General features: G+C 33.4%; 1 protein-coding gene across 2 annotated transcripts in view; it reads left to right on the top strand.

Moving 5' to 3' along the window:
* The window catches only part of LOC144245379 (gamma-aminobutyric acid receptor subunit beta-2), a 45,195-nt gene that overhangs the window by 2,789 nt on the left and 26,180 nt on the right, over nucleotides 1-16,226 (top strand). Inside the window, exons 4-5 of one of the 2 annotated variants that reach the window (XM_077780768.1) lie at nucleotides 2,958-3,202; nucleotides 8,526-8,639. In XM_077780768.1, coding sequence (XP_077636894.1) covers nucleotides 2,958-3,202; nucleotides 8,526-8,639 — 359 coding nt within the window. The remainder of the gene's footprint in view (nucleotides 1-2,957; nucleotides 3,203-8,525; nucleotides 8,640-16,226) is intronic. The other variant, XM_077780769.1, reaches the window with a different exon arrangement.

The raw sequence follows: 16,226 nt of genomic DNA, 5'->3' as shown, positions 1-16,226 counted from the left end.
TACCTGAGCAGGAGACAAGGAAATGTATTCTGTAACTAATAGATGAGCAAAAAGGCTTCTAAATTCTTATTAAGATTTTGGAGTAGCATGGTAGAAGGCAGGCAGAAAACAACAAAGTAAGAATACTGGGAAATCATCCATAGCATCGCTTATGTTTGATTTTTTCTATATAATACCAGAGGAAGAGACTATATTATATTTCATTAACATTTTTATGTTACTAACTCCAGATATAGTAAAGAATGATTTTTTACACAACTTTTATTATTTTGAGTTCTGACTAATCTCTTGAAAATGTTGGACTCTTACCTTCTGCACCGTGAGGTATCAATTCAATCATCACTTCCTTAGAGAAGTCATTCATTTTTTCATTCATATTTGTTGAACACCTACTATGTGCCAGACATACTAGACACTAGAGGTAAAGTAGTCCCCTTATGGAAGTTATGTTCTAACAGTACAAAGCCAATAAATTTATTTTACTTATAATATGTGAACTCTGTAATACATAAGTCTCTAGAAGGAATAAGCAAGGTGAGAGCAGTAGGGTATGCCAGGAGGAACAGTTTAAAATAATCATTGTCAATTTCATCCAGAAATTATCAATGGAACAAAACTTTCATGAAGATAAAGAGTCACTTAAATGTCTGGATGGAAATATTCCAGCCTATTAAAAATAGGTAGGAAAGTGCCAAAGATGTTAGTGAGGTAGCCAGTGAGGTGAATGCAAGAGTGAGTTCAGGAGTCAAGATAATGTTGGGGAGAAGAGACTAAAACATTATGAAGCAGTTCCAGAACCATGATAAAGACTTTGCTTTTCTTCTGAGTGAAATTTCAGAGTCATTGAGCAAAGAAGTGACATGATTTGCTTGCAGACTGAAAGGGATAACTTTGGCTGCTGTGTTGAGATTAGACTGTGGTTCAAGGATGGAAGGGAGAAGTAATGACCTCCTGGGCTGAGTCCAGTCCCTTGTGATAAATTCTCTTAAAATATAGAGAGCTTCCCTTTGTAAACCAACTGTAGTTATAATTTATATTTATTTGGCTTGTGATTTCCTTTTTATTCATGGTACTGAAGAAATGTCCATATCTAATTTTGCTTCCATTCTATCTGTGATACCTCACACAATGAATGATGTTCAGTAAATATTTGCTGAATAAAGTAATGAATGGAATTTGTAAATATCCTGTTATTCCAAGGTAAAAATCTACTGTTAAGTTTATAATTTTATGTCATTACTGGAAAAATAAATAAATTATATACTTTTTAAAAGAAATATGTAAAATGTCTTTCGATGAGAGTAATTTATTACTTGGTCAGAGATATCTTAAAATGAGATTGAGATAGATAGAAAAATCAACATTGTCATTTTTACAATATACATATACAGTATAATCTGAAGTTGAAATAATGAAACAAAAGGTGAAACTGGAAGATGTTTCAAATGACTGATATAGAGAAGATACAAAAACTCTAAGACACTGAGATCTAAAACAAGAACAGGGTTTTTCTGGCCATGCTCAGAATCGGATGCACAGATTTATTTTTTCTGTAGCTGTTTTATGAGCATGTAGAAAAACAAGACAAAAATTATCATCTTTATAGAGAGATCAAGTTAAATCAAAAAACATGTTCCCAAAATATCATGGAAATGAAACTTAACTTTTGGGATGTGTTATTGGATAGTGGTTACCGACAGCTTTCTGAGTCAGAGAGACCCCCATTGAAATGTTGATTAAACAACTTCCCATCTGTGTGATCTTGATCTCTGGGCTATTTTCACATCACTGTTTCACTACAAATGTGGATCTTGTCATACTCAGGATTCTGGACTCCCAGTGCTTTTGCCCAGCATATCTCTGTCGATCCCTCCAATTATAAAGGGAAACTACTCTTCACTGTTGAAGATGACAACTCAGTGGGATGAACAATAATAATCTGACCCACTATGCCATTTCCCATAAAGAATCTTGTAATGCTTCTATATTATTTAACTGTGCATTACATGCCTAGTTGCCCAATCCAGAAACATGAGGGCTAGACATCTGCTTCTCTGCTACCCGTCATCTCCAGCTTCCAAATTTTTATAATCATTTGTACATACCATCTGTATAATGCATTCACTGATTTCAATACTGTTGTGATTATTTTTGATTCATTTCCTCTTTATCACTTAGATTATTCTGAAAAACTATTAGCTGGTGTTCTTTATTCCTGTCTTGTATATTTTCTCTCTATCCTCCACACTACTACAAGAATGATTTCCCTAATCACAATTTGTCCATATGTCTCCCTGCTTGAAGGTGGTCAGTGACCCCAACTCACCTTCAGATTTAAGTTCAGACCCCACCTTAGGGCCTGTATATATGGCTCTCCATTTTGCAGCCTTACTTAATCTTCACTCTCCTCACCATGCTTACTGGCATATTCTAAAATGTACCCACATTGACTTTCTTGGGATGCTTTTGATGGGCTGTGAACTTTCAACCCCCCCTCAAAGCACCCCTTTATAAAAGCTCTCTCTACATTCACTTTTGACCTCCAGTCCTTTGTTACTCGGATATCTCCCACTCATCCTTCAGTACTCAGCTCCAAAGTCTCCATTTCCTGACCTCTCTCCTGCCGCATCACAAGGCTCAACTAGGGTCGTCTTCATATCCTTGATGCTCACCCTACACACGGGTCTACCATGACATTTAAATCACATCTCTAGCTTCTCACTAGATACATAACTATAAATATAAAAATATAAATAAAGGAAATGTTTCAAAATGATAAATGTTACTATAAATTAATGATTTAAATGTCTCTAGGGCTTATCACAGGGCAGGTATGTAACAGTAAGGTATTTTGTGGCATATATGAATGAGTAAAAAACCACAATTAGCCTTTCGAATATGATGAAAGCAGCAAGGAAACAGGAACATTACTAATCTAACTCTGTCATTATTTTCAGGAATTACAACTGTTCTTACAATGACTACGATCAATACCCACTTGCGGGAGACTCTTCCTAAAATCCCTTATGTGAAGGCCATTGACATGTACCTGATGGGGTGCTTTGTCTTTGTTTTCATGGCCCTTCTGGAATATGCTTTGGTCAACTACATCTTTTTTGGGAGGGGACCCCAGCGCCAAAAGAAAGCAGCTGAGAAAGCTGCTAGTGCCAACAACGAGAAGATGCGCCTGGATGTCAACAAGGTAAATTCAGAGGACAAGCCCTCTTTGATTCTTAAACTCATAGAAGAATGCCAACAATATAGGTTAATAGCCATGTTTAACAAATGAGGAAACCAAGGCCCAGGGAAGAGAATGGGTAAATTTTCCAAAATCACAATGTTAATTAGTGATGGAGGCACAGTTAGGTCCAAAACTTATGATCCATTTGGATGCCCTTTACCTTAACACTAGGTTGCCAAAACCATAGTCATCTGAGAACTCTTTTGTGAATTTTTCCTTGTATGAGTATAATGTGTACGATTTTATACCTTTTATTTATGTACATTTACTTTAAATTATTTAAAAAGAAAATTTTGTATCACTTAAATCAGTATTACTTGCTGGAAGATAATCTTAAGTAATAAACATAAAACTATTGAATTGAATTCTAGGCTACACTAAGATGAAACCTCTGGGCCTGAGCCTATTCTCCTTGTTAAAAGGGAGACTGACAAGTGCAGACATATATTAAAGATCCACCAGCAATAAATGAAGGTATTCTCTTTGAAGTCATCAGAAGAATAAAAAGAGAAGTGGAGGGTAAAAAAAATAATAATTTTCTCCTTAAGTGACAGATAATTACTTAATGCTTGAACATGTAACCACTTAGTCACCGAAGCATGTGGCTATGAGAGACCACCATCTTGCTTAACCGACTGAGCCACCCAGGCGCCCCACCACCGTCTTGCTTAAGTTACACATAATCAAAGAACAATTTCCATGCAGCTGTAAACACTGTTTAGTCTATAAGGCAAGGATTCTCAACCTTGGATGTCCAACTGAATGACTGAGAGTGCATTAACAAGTACTGAAACCTGAATTCCTTTCCCAGAAATTCTTACTTTAATGTGCTGGAGTATGCCTGGGTATCATAATTTTAAAATATCTTCATAATACTTTTCTAATTTGCAGCCAAGATTTAGAATCTCCATTTAGAGGTTTTTGACAGCAACCCCAATGGGTCCAACCCTCTTTACTACCCAAATGTTACCTCACCTGGCTTCTCCTATCAAACTTTCTGCACTAAACAGAATATGTATTTTCCCATAGCACAAATTTAAATCCTTCAATAAAGACCAAAAAACAAGGTCTCATTTTAATATCTGCCATAAACAGTGTTTATAGTGCATAGTGTTGAATGTAATAAATAGTTCATAGTGACAAAACTAGGAAAACAGTAATACTTTTAAACCATCTGGGATTATTAACCCGATCAATCATTACTTAATTGACATTTTAATATTTCTGACTTCAACTGAATTCCAAGGATAGCACCACACAAATAATTTCTACATTTGAGTTTTATTGGAGCAAACCCAATGAAAGCTTTAACTCACTAATGTTTTCAGATATCTGTAGGTCGGTCAGTCTCTCTCTATCTCTCTCTCTCTCTCTCGGATGATTCTCTAATCAAAGGCACTTCTTCACCAGTAGATGATATTTGTAATGATACAAATTTTAAGTATGGCCTTTGATAACTAATGACCCACAGGTCTAGAAAATTGTCAATTTCTTTACAGTGCCTGACATTTCACTTATTAGAATCTGTCAGTAGGTTCTCTGTCAGGCTGACAAAGGAAAGAATGCCTTTAAAAGCCATTTTATGATTTTTCTGATATAATAGCTTTAGTTAAGTCAGTTAATAAATAACCCTATCTTATAGGACTGCATTTGAACTGAATCTAAATCAATTGCCCTAATGAAAAGCTGACTTAATAAGCAAACATCTGATCTCTTTTTAACTTTCATCTACCCTATTTTTTTATGCCAATTTGCATTTAAATGATGAATTTAAAAGCCAGAGAGTGGCAGTTTTATAGCAAACTGAACCAGGAGAGCTTCAGAGAGTTTTAAATTCAATGTACTGAGATGGAGAGGTAGAAGATGGCTCCCTGGGCAAGTACCCACCGTAGTGAAAAACTCGTCCTCTTGGCTGCTCGTCCATGATTCAGAGCATAGAATATCAGAGAACAAAAATGATATCAGAGTTCTTTTAACACAATGGTTCTTTTTATTATTTTTAATGTTTATTCATTTTTGAGAGAGAGAGACAGAGCACTAGTGGGGTAAGGGCAGAGAGAGAGAGAAACACAGAATCTGAAGCAGGCTCCAGGCTCTGAGTGGTTAGCACAGAGCCCTACGTGGGGCTCAAACCCACAAAGTATGAGATCATGACCTGAGCTGAAGTTGGATGCTTAACCAACTGAGCCACCCAGGCTCCCTTGGTACAGTAGTTCTTAAAACTCAGGCAGTTTTCCCCTGGAGGATCTTTGGCAATGTCTGTAGATATTTTGGATTGTCAAAACTGGGAGGAGGGGATTAGTACTGGTATCTAGTGAATAGAGGCCAAGAATGCTGACAAACATCTTCCTGCTCAGTGAACAGCCTCCTCCTAAGAGAATATTGCTGAGGTTAAAAACCCTAGTCTAGGGGCGCCCGGGTGGCTTAGTCGGTTGAGCGTCCGACTTTCGCTCAGGTCATGATCTCGCGGTTCGTGGGTTCGAGACCTGCGTCGGGCTCTGTGCTGACTGCCAGCTCAGAGCCTGGAGCCTGTTTCAGAGTCTGTATCTCCCTCTCTCTCTGACCCTCCCCTGCTCATGCTGTCTCTCTCTCTCCTAGAAATAAATAAAACATTAAAAAAAAAAAAACCCTAGTCTAATCCAACCCTCTAGTTTCAAACATGAGAAACTGAGACCCAGAAAAATGTAAGATGCTTGTCCTATTCTTAAAACTCTTTTTTTAAATGTTTGTTTATTTTTGAGAGAGAGAGAGGAAGAGGAGAAGGGCAGAGAGAGAGGAAGACCCAGAATCTGAAGCAGGCTCCAGGCTCTGAGTTGTCAGCACAGAGCCCAATGTGGGGCTCAAACACATACAGTGAGATCATGACCTGAGCCAAAGTCAGATACTTAACCGACTGAGCCACCCAGGCACCCCATGTTTTTAAAACTTTTAAACACAAGTGGTTTCTCCACCTTCTTTAATCAAGATGTATAATATCAAGACATCAGAAGTTATAATTTAGCACAACAGTTCTAAAAAGGTATTTTGGAGTCAGTTTCAGTATTTACCATTTATTTACAGTTGTGTGACAATAGGGAATAAACAAACAAATAAGCAAGTAAGCCACTGACCCTTCAGTTTCTTCATCTAAACATGGGGTTAATTCTTCTCTGATAGGCTATTATGAAGATTATTTGTGATAATGTAAAGAGAGGATGGATAATATAGTTCTCAATATATGTTAAACACTCAGTAAGTGGTAAATACTAATAAAATTTATAAATGATAGGAATTCTTACTTTTTAAAGTCAAATTTACAGACTCCAGATGTATCACCAATGCTGGTTCCTATGTTTTAACCAGTAAATACACAGCATATAGGGTCCAACCCCATTCCTAAAAGACACTACTATCTACAGAAGAATGGTTCATGTTAGAAGTTTTAAAGTCAGTGCAAGGAAATCATTTTTCAACAGGTATTAGCTATAAAATCTATTGCCAATCAACTCCAAACTTTATCATTTCTTAGGCCCTCTTTATTTGATTAAAACAAAAAGGTGACCATCCTGCATTCCAGACTCCTGTGGTTTCTTTTTCATTCTAGCAATGAAAGGCTAGAGGAGATCTACATAGGGCTCTGATTGCACATCACTTTCTTTTGTGTTGGCATCATGAATAATGCCACTCTATTTCTTATCAAGAATGTCTATTCTTTGCAACTGTAATTTTATTTTTTTATTTGTTTCCATTCTTTCCTTCTTTCCTTTCTTCCTTCCTCTCTCCCTCCTTTTCTTTCTTCCTTTCTTCCTTTCTTTCTTTCTTTTCTTCTTTCTTTCTCCCAAAAGCTGGGGAACATATAATCAACTAAGTATTGTTGGATACTCTGGAAAAATCAGTCAGTAGGAGAGGCATTGACCTTTTCAGCTTCCATTCATGGTTTCCTAGAGACAGAAACAGCATGTCAGATCATGATTTTTAAAGTGTGCTCCAAAGTGATTTTTAAATTGTGCTCTGTCCTGAGGTCAGGGAGGGATGAAAATGGGAAGCCTAGGCAGGTGGGAGCCCACTCTTACCTCAACGACATACATCCCCATTTTTCCACTCTCTTCTCTGTATTGGTTTCCTGTAAGTTTTTAATTTAACAAGAGTATATGCAGCTCTTAGAGCAATTCTTTCCTGCCATTTAATTCATTTGATCGATGCAAAAACTAAGGATCTTAAGGACAGTAAAATACCCAAGGTTGCATAACAAAGCTAACACAATTTCTGAGACTTAATCTGGATTTTCCAGTTTATATCTACTATACATTCTACTATGCTAGCAAGTGCAAAAAAGTATTTAAAAGCTCATTGCACATAATTCCATATATTCAATTCAGTTGACTTCACTGGAAAAGAAAAACCTGTTTACACACGACAGTCCCTGGTCCGCAAGTAGTATCATGGACATCGTCTCCAAGTAACAATTTAAGTTGTAAAATACAAAGAATTTTAAATAAACCTCAAAGCAACAAGAAGAGCTACTGAACATTTTTTCAAATGTTTTATGGAGTTGTTTATTTTTAAAAATATATATATATATATATAATCTCTACCCTAATTTTAGGAGAGTGCACCCTATTATCCCTTGCATTCTTCTATTTGTGTGTATGTATGTGTGTATGTGTTTGTATATGTTTCTTTACAAAATTTGCTCTTAATTAATTCCACCTACTTTTCATGCTTACCCTTCAAGTTTTCAACTCTCTTTTCTTTCCTTTAAGCTTTATGTTGTTCATTGTTTATTTTGCTGCCAATAATTAAGTGTGTGTATATATATGTATATGTATATATGTATATGTGTGTGTGTATATAGATATATACATAGAGAGAGAATTTAGTTACTCCTGTCTTTTCACCACCTTGACTCTTATGTATTGTAAAGCCTCCAATATCTTGATTGCATTAAGAGACCCACAACCACCAGTTTTCCAAATAAAGCTGTGCCAAAAAGATCTCCATTTGAGGAACATTCTTTATTCTGCATTCATGAGTGTTGTGACTCTGTGTTGCCTTTATCCATTGTGCCTAAATTTTTAATGCAAAGCCACTAAAGTCTTTTAAATCTATTTGTTTCTAGTGGTTAGAATTAGATTTTTTTTAAATTATAGATTAAAAAAATACAACTGATTCAAAACCCTCTCTCTTGACATCGGTCTTTCTAAAGACCAGTAGTATTTATCTATATCCAATTTACTTTAACCACAAATCCTAATCTAGTGGCATCACTCGACTTAATTAGCACATTCTCTACTTTGTCTTCCAGATTTTTTATAAAGATATTAAACAAAATGGGACCCAATATCGATCCTTGTGGGACCCAACTGGAAACCTCTCCCCAACTAGACGGACTACCAATTACGATTTCTCTCTGTATACGGTTAGATAGCCAGTTTTTAATCCATTTATTTGTATTTCTTTTGGGGCCAATTTGTTTAGCTGTTCCCTGTAAAATAATGTATGGGGTCTTTGCAGATAACCAATGAACTTATATCCACAGAGACTTGGAAATAAGTTAAATGTTTTCATGAAACCCTAATGAGGTTGTCCTGTTGTTGTTTTTTTAATATAACTATGATGAGCCTAAGCTTCAGTGTTCCACTCAATTATTATTGTGCTAGAGAGAGAAACTAAGTGCATCATATTTTGAGATTCCTTTTCATTTGTGTTGAGAAAATAGAATGTCATTACACACTGTGTTTGTGTATTTCTTAGTGTTTGTTGTATGTATTTTGGTGAGTGGACTAGGTAGAGAATTATACATTCCTTCTGTTAGTTGGGTCAGAATTTAGGAGCCTATATTTTCTGTCCTAGATTATTAGTTTATGTCTAGGAATGTTCTGTTTGCATCAAGTCCTTGTTGCTTTATCATTATATATTTTACAAATAACTATTACCTTGGTAGACTCAGCACTATTATAATGATAAATAAAAGGCAATAACTGAGATTGTTCCTTGTTAAAATTCTTGACTTCAATGAACTCTAAGGAAAACCTTTTTTTGGCTAATACTTCAAGTTTAGTTTCTGAATCCTCATGTGTTTGCAGTCTTAATTGGCAAATTGTCATTCATATTGCCCTCTACACTGGAAGAGGAGGAGGAGGAGGAGGAGAAATGTCACCATTCTACTTTAACACCCACTGCTTATCCAACTCTGTTTTTTTTTTTTTAATTTCTGCTTCTTGGTGAGGCAGTGAATGACAATGCTCATAAATCTTTCCTATGAGGACTTGATGCTTGACGAGCTGTTACTGTATCTTCTGAGTAGCATGTTTCTTCCCTAATTTTACTACTGTGACCACAGGTTCCTTAATTACAAATTATTATTGCCTTTAGGGTGGGAGAAAGGTGTGATTTATCTATTAAATTGCTACTCTGTTTTGTTTTAAGCTGGCTTTGAACTTCATTTCTTGTTGTATTATACATAGAACAGAGTCTGATAAATGGCATTAGGTAGATTCCAGGATAAGAGATATTTGGAATTTTCCCATCACTAATTTAGTCCCAGTCCCCTAAATATCCAGCCCCTACCATATCTGTTGTCTCAGGCTATCTCATTTGTGTTATTGCTGTTCTTGTTTTTAACTCTAGCTAGTCTTGTTGAAATTGAACTAGACTTATTTGGTTGGGCAGTATTCTGGGTAGAATGCTAATCATTTAGAAAAAAAAAAACATGTTTCACCATTGGAATTTCAGTGTATGATAAAAATATTGTATTTTTCAAAACAAAAGTCAAAAGAGTACTGCATGATTGTTTTAGTGACTGGGTAAATTTATGTGAAAATTAGGAAAATCCCTAGATCATAATACTACGTTAAAGAAAATTTGCCTCTTTGGTGCATTAAATTTTTCAGCTGATGACTTGAGAAAGTTAATGATACTCCCTGATAGCATGATTTAGACCCTCATTTATCTAGAACTCTTTACCTGTTTCATAAAACATGTTAAAGAAAATGTTCCACGATTTACATTGAAATATGAATCTTAATGTCTTCTGCTTGTATACCTTTCTTTGTTGGGTATGTCTCTACTCTGTCCTTTGAATTCTCCTTTAAGTTCAAACTTAGTATATGAAATAAGGACTAGTGTTCAAAAGTTTGAGTAATGAGCCATTAAATCTGTAACCTGTAAAAACATCAAGATGTATTTAACAATCCTCAGAGACAGTAGGGTCCACTGGGAAGATGGTGGCTTTTAGAATCAGCCAGACCAAACTGGGGTCTCATTTCGGCATGTCTTATATAAGCTTTAACATTAGATATATTTAAACTTTCCACACTTCAAGTTTCTCAGCTTAAAAGTAAAACACTAATTCCTGCCTCATGAAGTTGCTGAGGGGATTAAATGAGATACCTATGTTTAGGGCCTCATATAGTACCAGACCAAGACCACCCAATAAGTAGTTGCTGTTATTATAGAGACGGTAGCAGATTTTTTTTATGGCATATTATAGAGATGGTAGCTCAGTTTTTTCTTTTTTTTCTTGTTTTAGTCCTATTACTATTTTTCTAATTATAAAACTAATTCATGATATTTTTAATCTACAAAAGGCAATGAAAACCATCTACACCTCGACACCCAGATATAATCACTGTTAACATTGCATTTTACTAACAGGTAGTGACATAGTTGTATATAAATAATTACACTCTTCTGTGTACTGCTATTTTACACTTGCCTTTTTATATGTTCAAGTATAAATCATTTCTAAAAGAAACAAAACATTTTATTGATATATTTACTATAATTTATGTAATGAGCACCTATTGTTAGACATTTGCATTGTTTCTAAGTGGTTTTCCATTATAAGCAACTCTAAGCATTCCATTACTGACATGTTTGTACACCATTGAATCCTGATATATTTCTTAAAATAGAATTTCTGGGTAAAAAAAGCATGTGCCTTTAAAATGGTGATAGATATTTCCAAGTTATCCCCTAGGAAAGTTCTGCCATAGCTTATATACCCACTTGCACCATGTGAGAGTGTGGGAATGTACACACACACACACACACACACACACAGAGTCACCAAGCCCTTAAAATGACAGAGAACTAGAAAACTAGTACCTGTGTCCACTTGCAAAAGTGTTAGAAAGGAAAGGTAGAAGAATACAAAAACTGTGTGCAGTTTTTCTCCTCTCCATTCAGAAGCCATAGAGAATAAAACAGCAATAGAAAAATAAAACAAAAACAATCAACACTTAATTCAAGCTGAAGCTCTACAAAGAAACAGAGACGGATAAGCAGGGCCAATATTCATGCAAGTCAAGTCCAGACGAATCTACCCATGCCATATTTGAACAAATGGAAAAGCCCTATAGAAAGGTCTACATCAAAATGAAACATCTAAACAAAGAAACAGTGTGGCCTCTGGGAAGGAAAACTACAGATGACTCTGTGTGTCTGTTTTGTTGGGAAGAGAGAGAAAAGAACTTAGGATATGAAAGACAGAATAATTACTCTAATTGGAAAAAAATACTTCCAGATAAATTAAAGTTTCCATAACAAAAGTTTCTTTTTTTTCATCAAAAAATGAAAGAGAATATGAAACAAAAGATCAAGGATGAAATGGTAAACAAGATGCTAAGAGGTGACTAAAAAGGCAAAAATTAAGACAAAGTAATCTTTGTAGAAACTAGTAACTTAATCTAAATAAAAAAAGAGGATAAGTGTGGCAAAATATCAAGGCAATAACAGAGTTCAGGCTGTAGAAAATCATGCCAAATGAAGAAAAAAGAGATACAGAGATACAAACCACTTAGAAAAAAAAAACATAAAAAATTTATAAAACAGGTTTAGCAGATTAAACATGAGGAATCATGGTGCTAACATAGAATGGAATAAAATGGATTAGAAAAAATCTGATGTCAAAAATTATAATAATAATGAATACTTATTGGATACCTTTTATGTTCTTAGACACTTTATATATGGTATGTCATGACAAAGTCCTTATTATCTTTTATTGTAGTAATTATAATTTTACAGATGATGAACTAGGACCCAGAGAGTATAATTAACTTGCTTACAGTTAGACAGCTAAGATATGGTTGAACAGAAAAGATGACTAGAGGCTACACTCTTAACAAATATGCTAGACATTATATATTTATACATATCTGTGATAAAATTAATCAGTAGGCCAAAAGGGTATACTTGGTCCTAAGGTAAAAAACTATATAATCTCATTACCACCTTATTATATCTTTCTGACACTGTTAAACTTCCATTCAGAAATAGTGAATGATATACAAGGAAGGGGGAAAAATTAGGTGTCAAACTATTCCACAGTAATATTAAAGTTTGTAAAACAATGGAAAATGTTACAGCATTCTGAGGAGGAGAAAAAGTAACCTAAGAATATTATTATTGATACATAAAGGAGAAAAAAAAGATATATCCACAGTTTCCAAAGTCTTAGTGAATATGGTATCCACAAAACCTTGTTAAAAAAAAATGTCTAGCCCCAATTAAAGGTACTCAATGTAAGGAGCTCTAGAATAGGAAAAAGTGGTATGCTAGCATTCAGAACTAAAAATAGCATGTCAATCTAAAGGTATACAGCTCCAAAAATTAAAGTTATAGAATAAAAGATAAATGAAATATTTAAACTAGATACTAAACACTGCATAAAAAGAATAAATCAGAACATGTATTGTTGAAGGGAGACAAAGTGTTTTCTAATTTATAGCAAGGACTCAATATTTAGTCTTTATCGTTAGAGTTTATGAATCAAGAAGTTGAAGATTAAGGATATATTTAAATTAACATAGATTATTACTATCATGGTCCTAGAAGGGTCCAGCATAGACTGCCTATATTAGGGTCATCTGGGATGCTCATAGTTTAGTAGATTCCACTTGAGACATTGTAAATCAAAATCTTTTGTGGGAAAGCTGGGGGATCTGCATTTTTATCTTTTAGATCTTTGTCCTATACACTGAAACATGAAAGTTTGAGTATGAGGAGAGTTGGATAAAAGAATCAAAAACTGACAATTAATCTTATAAAAAAGCCTTAGATAATAAGAAGGAAATAAAATAAAGAAAGATACAGATAAGGTAGCTAATACTAGATGTCAGAAATAAGGATAAGGGCAACTTAAAAGCAAATTTAGAGTAGAAATTAAGATGATAGAATTAAGACCAAGCTTATCTTAATTGGTAAGATGAAGCAGTTACCTATCAATTTACCGAACAAAAGAGCAAGATTCTTATATTTAATCAAGAAACTAAACCCAAAATGCTGCTTATTAGAGATGCCTTGAAAGTAAAGGTATTGAAAAATATTCTATGTAAAGTAACAGGCAAAACAAATGAGGCAAATACAAGTCTGAGGATAACTGAGTATTGAATAGTATTACTATTTAGTAGTACCAATGTTATGACTGTTATTACTTTATAAGGATGAATAAAAGGTTAAAAAAAAACTATTGACTGAGAGATATTTTATAATGTTGCAATCCACATTAAAGGTGTTATCAATGATTAATAATTTATATATGATTTATAAAATTAAAATTGAAATAGCATCCAAATAAAGTGATAGGAAATAAAAAAAATGACATAAACATTACCTGAGTAATATATTTAATAAAGTTTATTAGTTATATAACCTCACTTTCATACAACTCATGTGTCGAAGATACAATAAAAATTAATTTGAAGAACATCTACAAAATAAGAGCAATTTAAAATAATGCATAATGAATCCTAAGGGATGTGGTTAAAATAATTAACAGTGGGAATGTTATAGCTTCAAGCACATTTCTGCCAAGTAATTTTAAAGAGTGAATTAAATGTACAATTCAAGAAGTTAAAATAACAGATCAACAATATATCCCAAAGAAGCAGAAGAAAGTAATTCATCAAGATTAATTATAAGTTAGTAATATAGAAAACCAAAGTAAAACAATGTACAAATAAATCAGTTCTTTTTTAAAAAAAATTGAATAAAGTAAGGAAATAATTGATCAAGGAAAAGCTTATTGAAGAAGTAAGGAGGGAGCCAAAGTAGAAATTTTTAAAAACATAACAAATTGTATTTTAAAATGGCAAAACTACAAGAAAATTATGCAAAGATCTTAGAGAAGGTGGATAAAATACATTATATTATTAGAAAGTATATATTAGCAAAACTAACCCTAGCAGGAAGAGAAAATAAAAACAGATCAATTACCAAAGATAAAACTAAGAAAACTGACAAAATAGTGCAGCCCTACTCCAAAAAGTCATCTAGCCTAGCTTTTAACAATAAATCTTGTTGAACATTCTAAGCAATTATCTCCAGTGGTATTTAAACTCTTGTACATCATAGCAGAAGGAAGAAAAAAATTTCAAAAGATTTGGAAAGTAGCATAAGTAAGATGACAAACCATATCTGAAAAAAGCACAAGTATATGAAAAAAAGCTATGGATTCACTTCATTAATGAATATCAGTGGAGAAAAGAAATCTTTAAATTATGCTTTACTTAAATTTTAGTTTACCTAAAATTACTTAAAATTTACTTAAATTTTACTTTACAACATGACTATACAGTGTAATTTCAAAATAAAATTATAATATTATTTACCATATTAATATCTTGAAAAAGTGAAGATTCTTTCATCTTTTCAATAATTTACCAAGAGATATTCAAAGGTATTAATTGAATTCAGTATTCATTTTTTGGTTATAAATTTAAAATCCTTTAGGAAATTGAGAAATGATGAATATTTTCTTGCTAATGGGTTTTTTAACTTCTCTTCATCTATCCAACCTTTATCTCTTACATTTTGTCTTAGAGTAGAACAGTAAAAGCAGGAACAAGAAATGCATGCTTACCATCACCACTATTATTTAGTTTTGTGAAAATTATTAGTCAGTGAAATTACCATGAGTGATAATAAGGAATTTTAGAAAAGGAAGAAAAANGAATATATAAACAATAATGTATATTTATATATATATTTACATGTTATTTATATTTTATATATTATGTATGTTATTTATATATATAATGGGAGAAAAGAAAATAACCTTTTTACTAATAAGTTTTTGATAAAAGAAAATTTCATTTAAAAACCTTATTTTTTTAAAAAGATAACATTTTAAGAGAAACATTTTTTTCCAAAATATTCTATGAATTTAGTGTAATCTCATTGGATGACCAATGGTTTCATTTTGAATTTTTATTCTTTAGTGATTTTTTTTCTAGAAATTTAACATAGTAACTCTAAAGTTTATTTGAAAGAAGAAAATATGGGGTGCCTGGGTGGCTCAGTCGGTTATGCATCCAACTTTCTCTAGGGTCATGATCTTGCGGTTCATGAGTTCAAGCCCCACATCAGGCTCTGTGCTGACATCTCAGAGCCTGGAGCCTGCTTCCGATTCTGTGTCTACCTCTCTTGCTACCCCTCCCCTCCTCATACTGTCTCTCTCTCTCAAATATAAATAAAACATTAAAAATTATTGAAAGAAAGAAAGATATAATCAGGAAAATGATGAATAAAATAAGAACAGTTCTACCAGAAGTTTAAATGAATTATAAAAACAGAGTGATTAATGTAGTATAGCACTGAATATACATAAAGAGAATAGAAATTTGGCAGATATATGTAGTAACTCATAACATAGGACTTTGAACAAGTCTAAATATACATCATTCAATAACTGATAAGGACTCAAAACTGGGAGAACGTATAATCAAGAGCAAATGTTGATGCTGTCCAATTTAGTCATCCTTTTTAGTTCTAAGGAAAATGAGATCATAGTAAATGGTTAAAAAAAGAGAATAGAAATTGACATAGAAACATGATAAAACTAAATTCTTCATAAAAGTATCATTTCATATCACTGGGAACATATGAGTTATTTAATAAGCAGTGGTGAGTAATTAGATAACCATTTGGGAATACTGAAATGTAATACCGTATGTTTAACCCACCCCTTCCTCCAGATTAAATTCTAGATAAATTGAAGAGC

This window comes from Crocuta crocuta, unplaced genomic scaffold, assembly GCF_008692635.1.
Source record: "Crocuta crocuta isolate KB4526 unplaced genomic scaffold, BGI_CrCroc_1.0 scaffold343, whole genome shotgun sequence".
NCBI classification, from domain to species: domain Eukaryota; kingdom Metazoa; phylum Chordata; class Mammalia; order Carnivora; family Hyaenidae; genus Crocuta; species Crocuta crocuta.
This window is presented reverse-complemented; position numbering and strand designations above follow the sequence as displayed.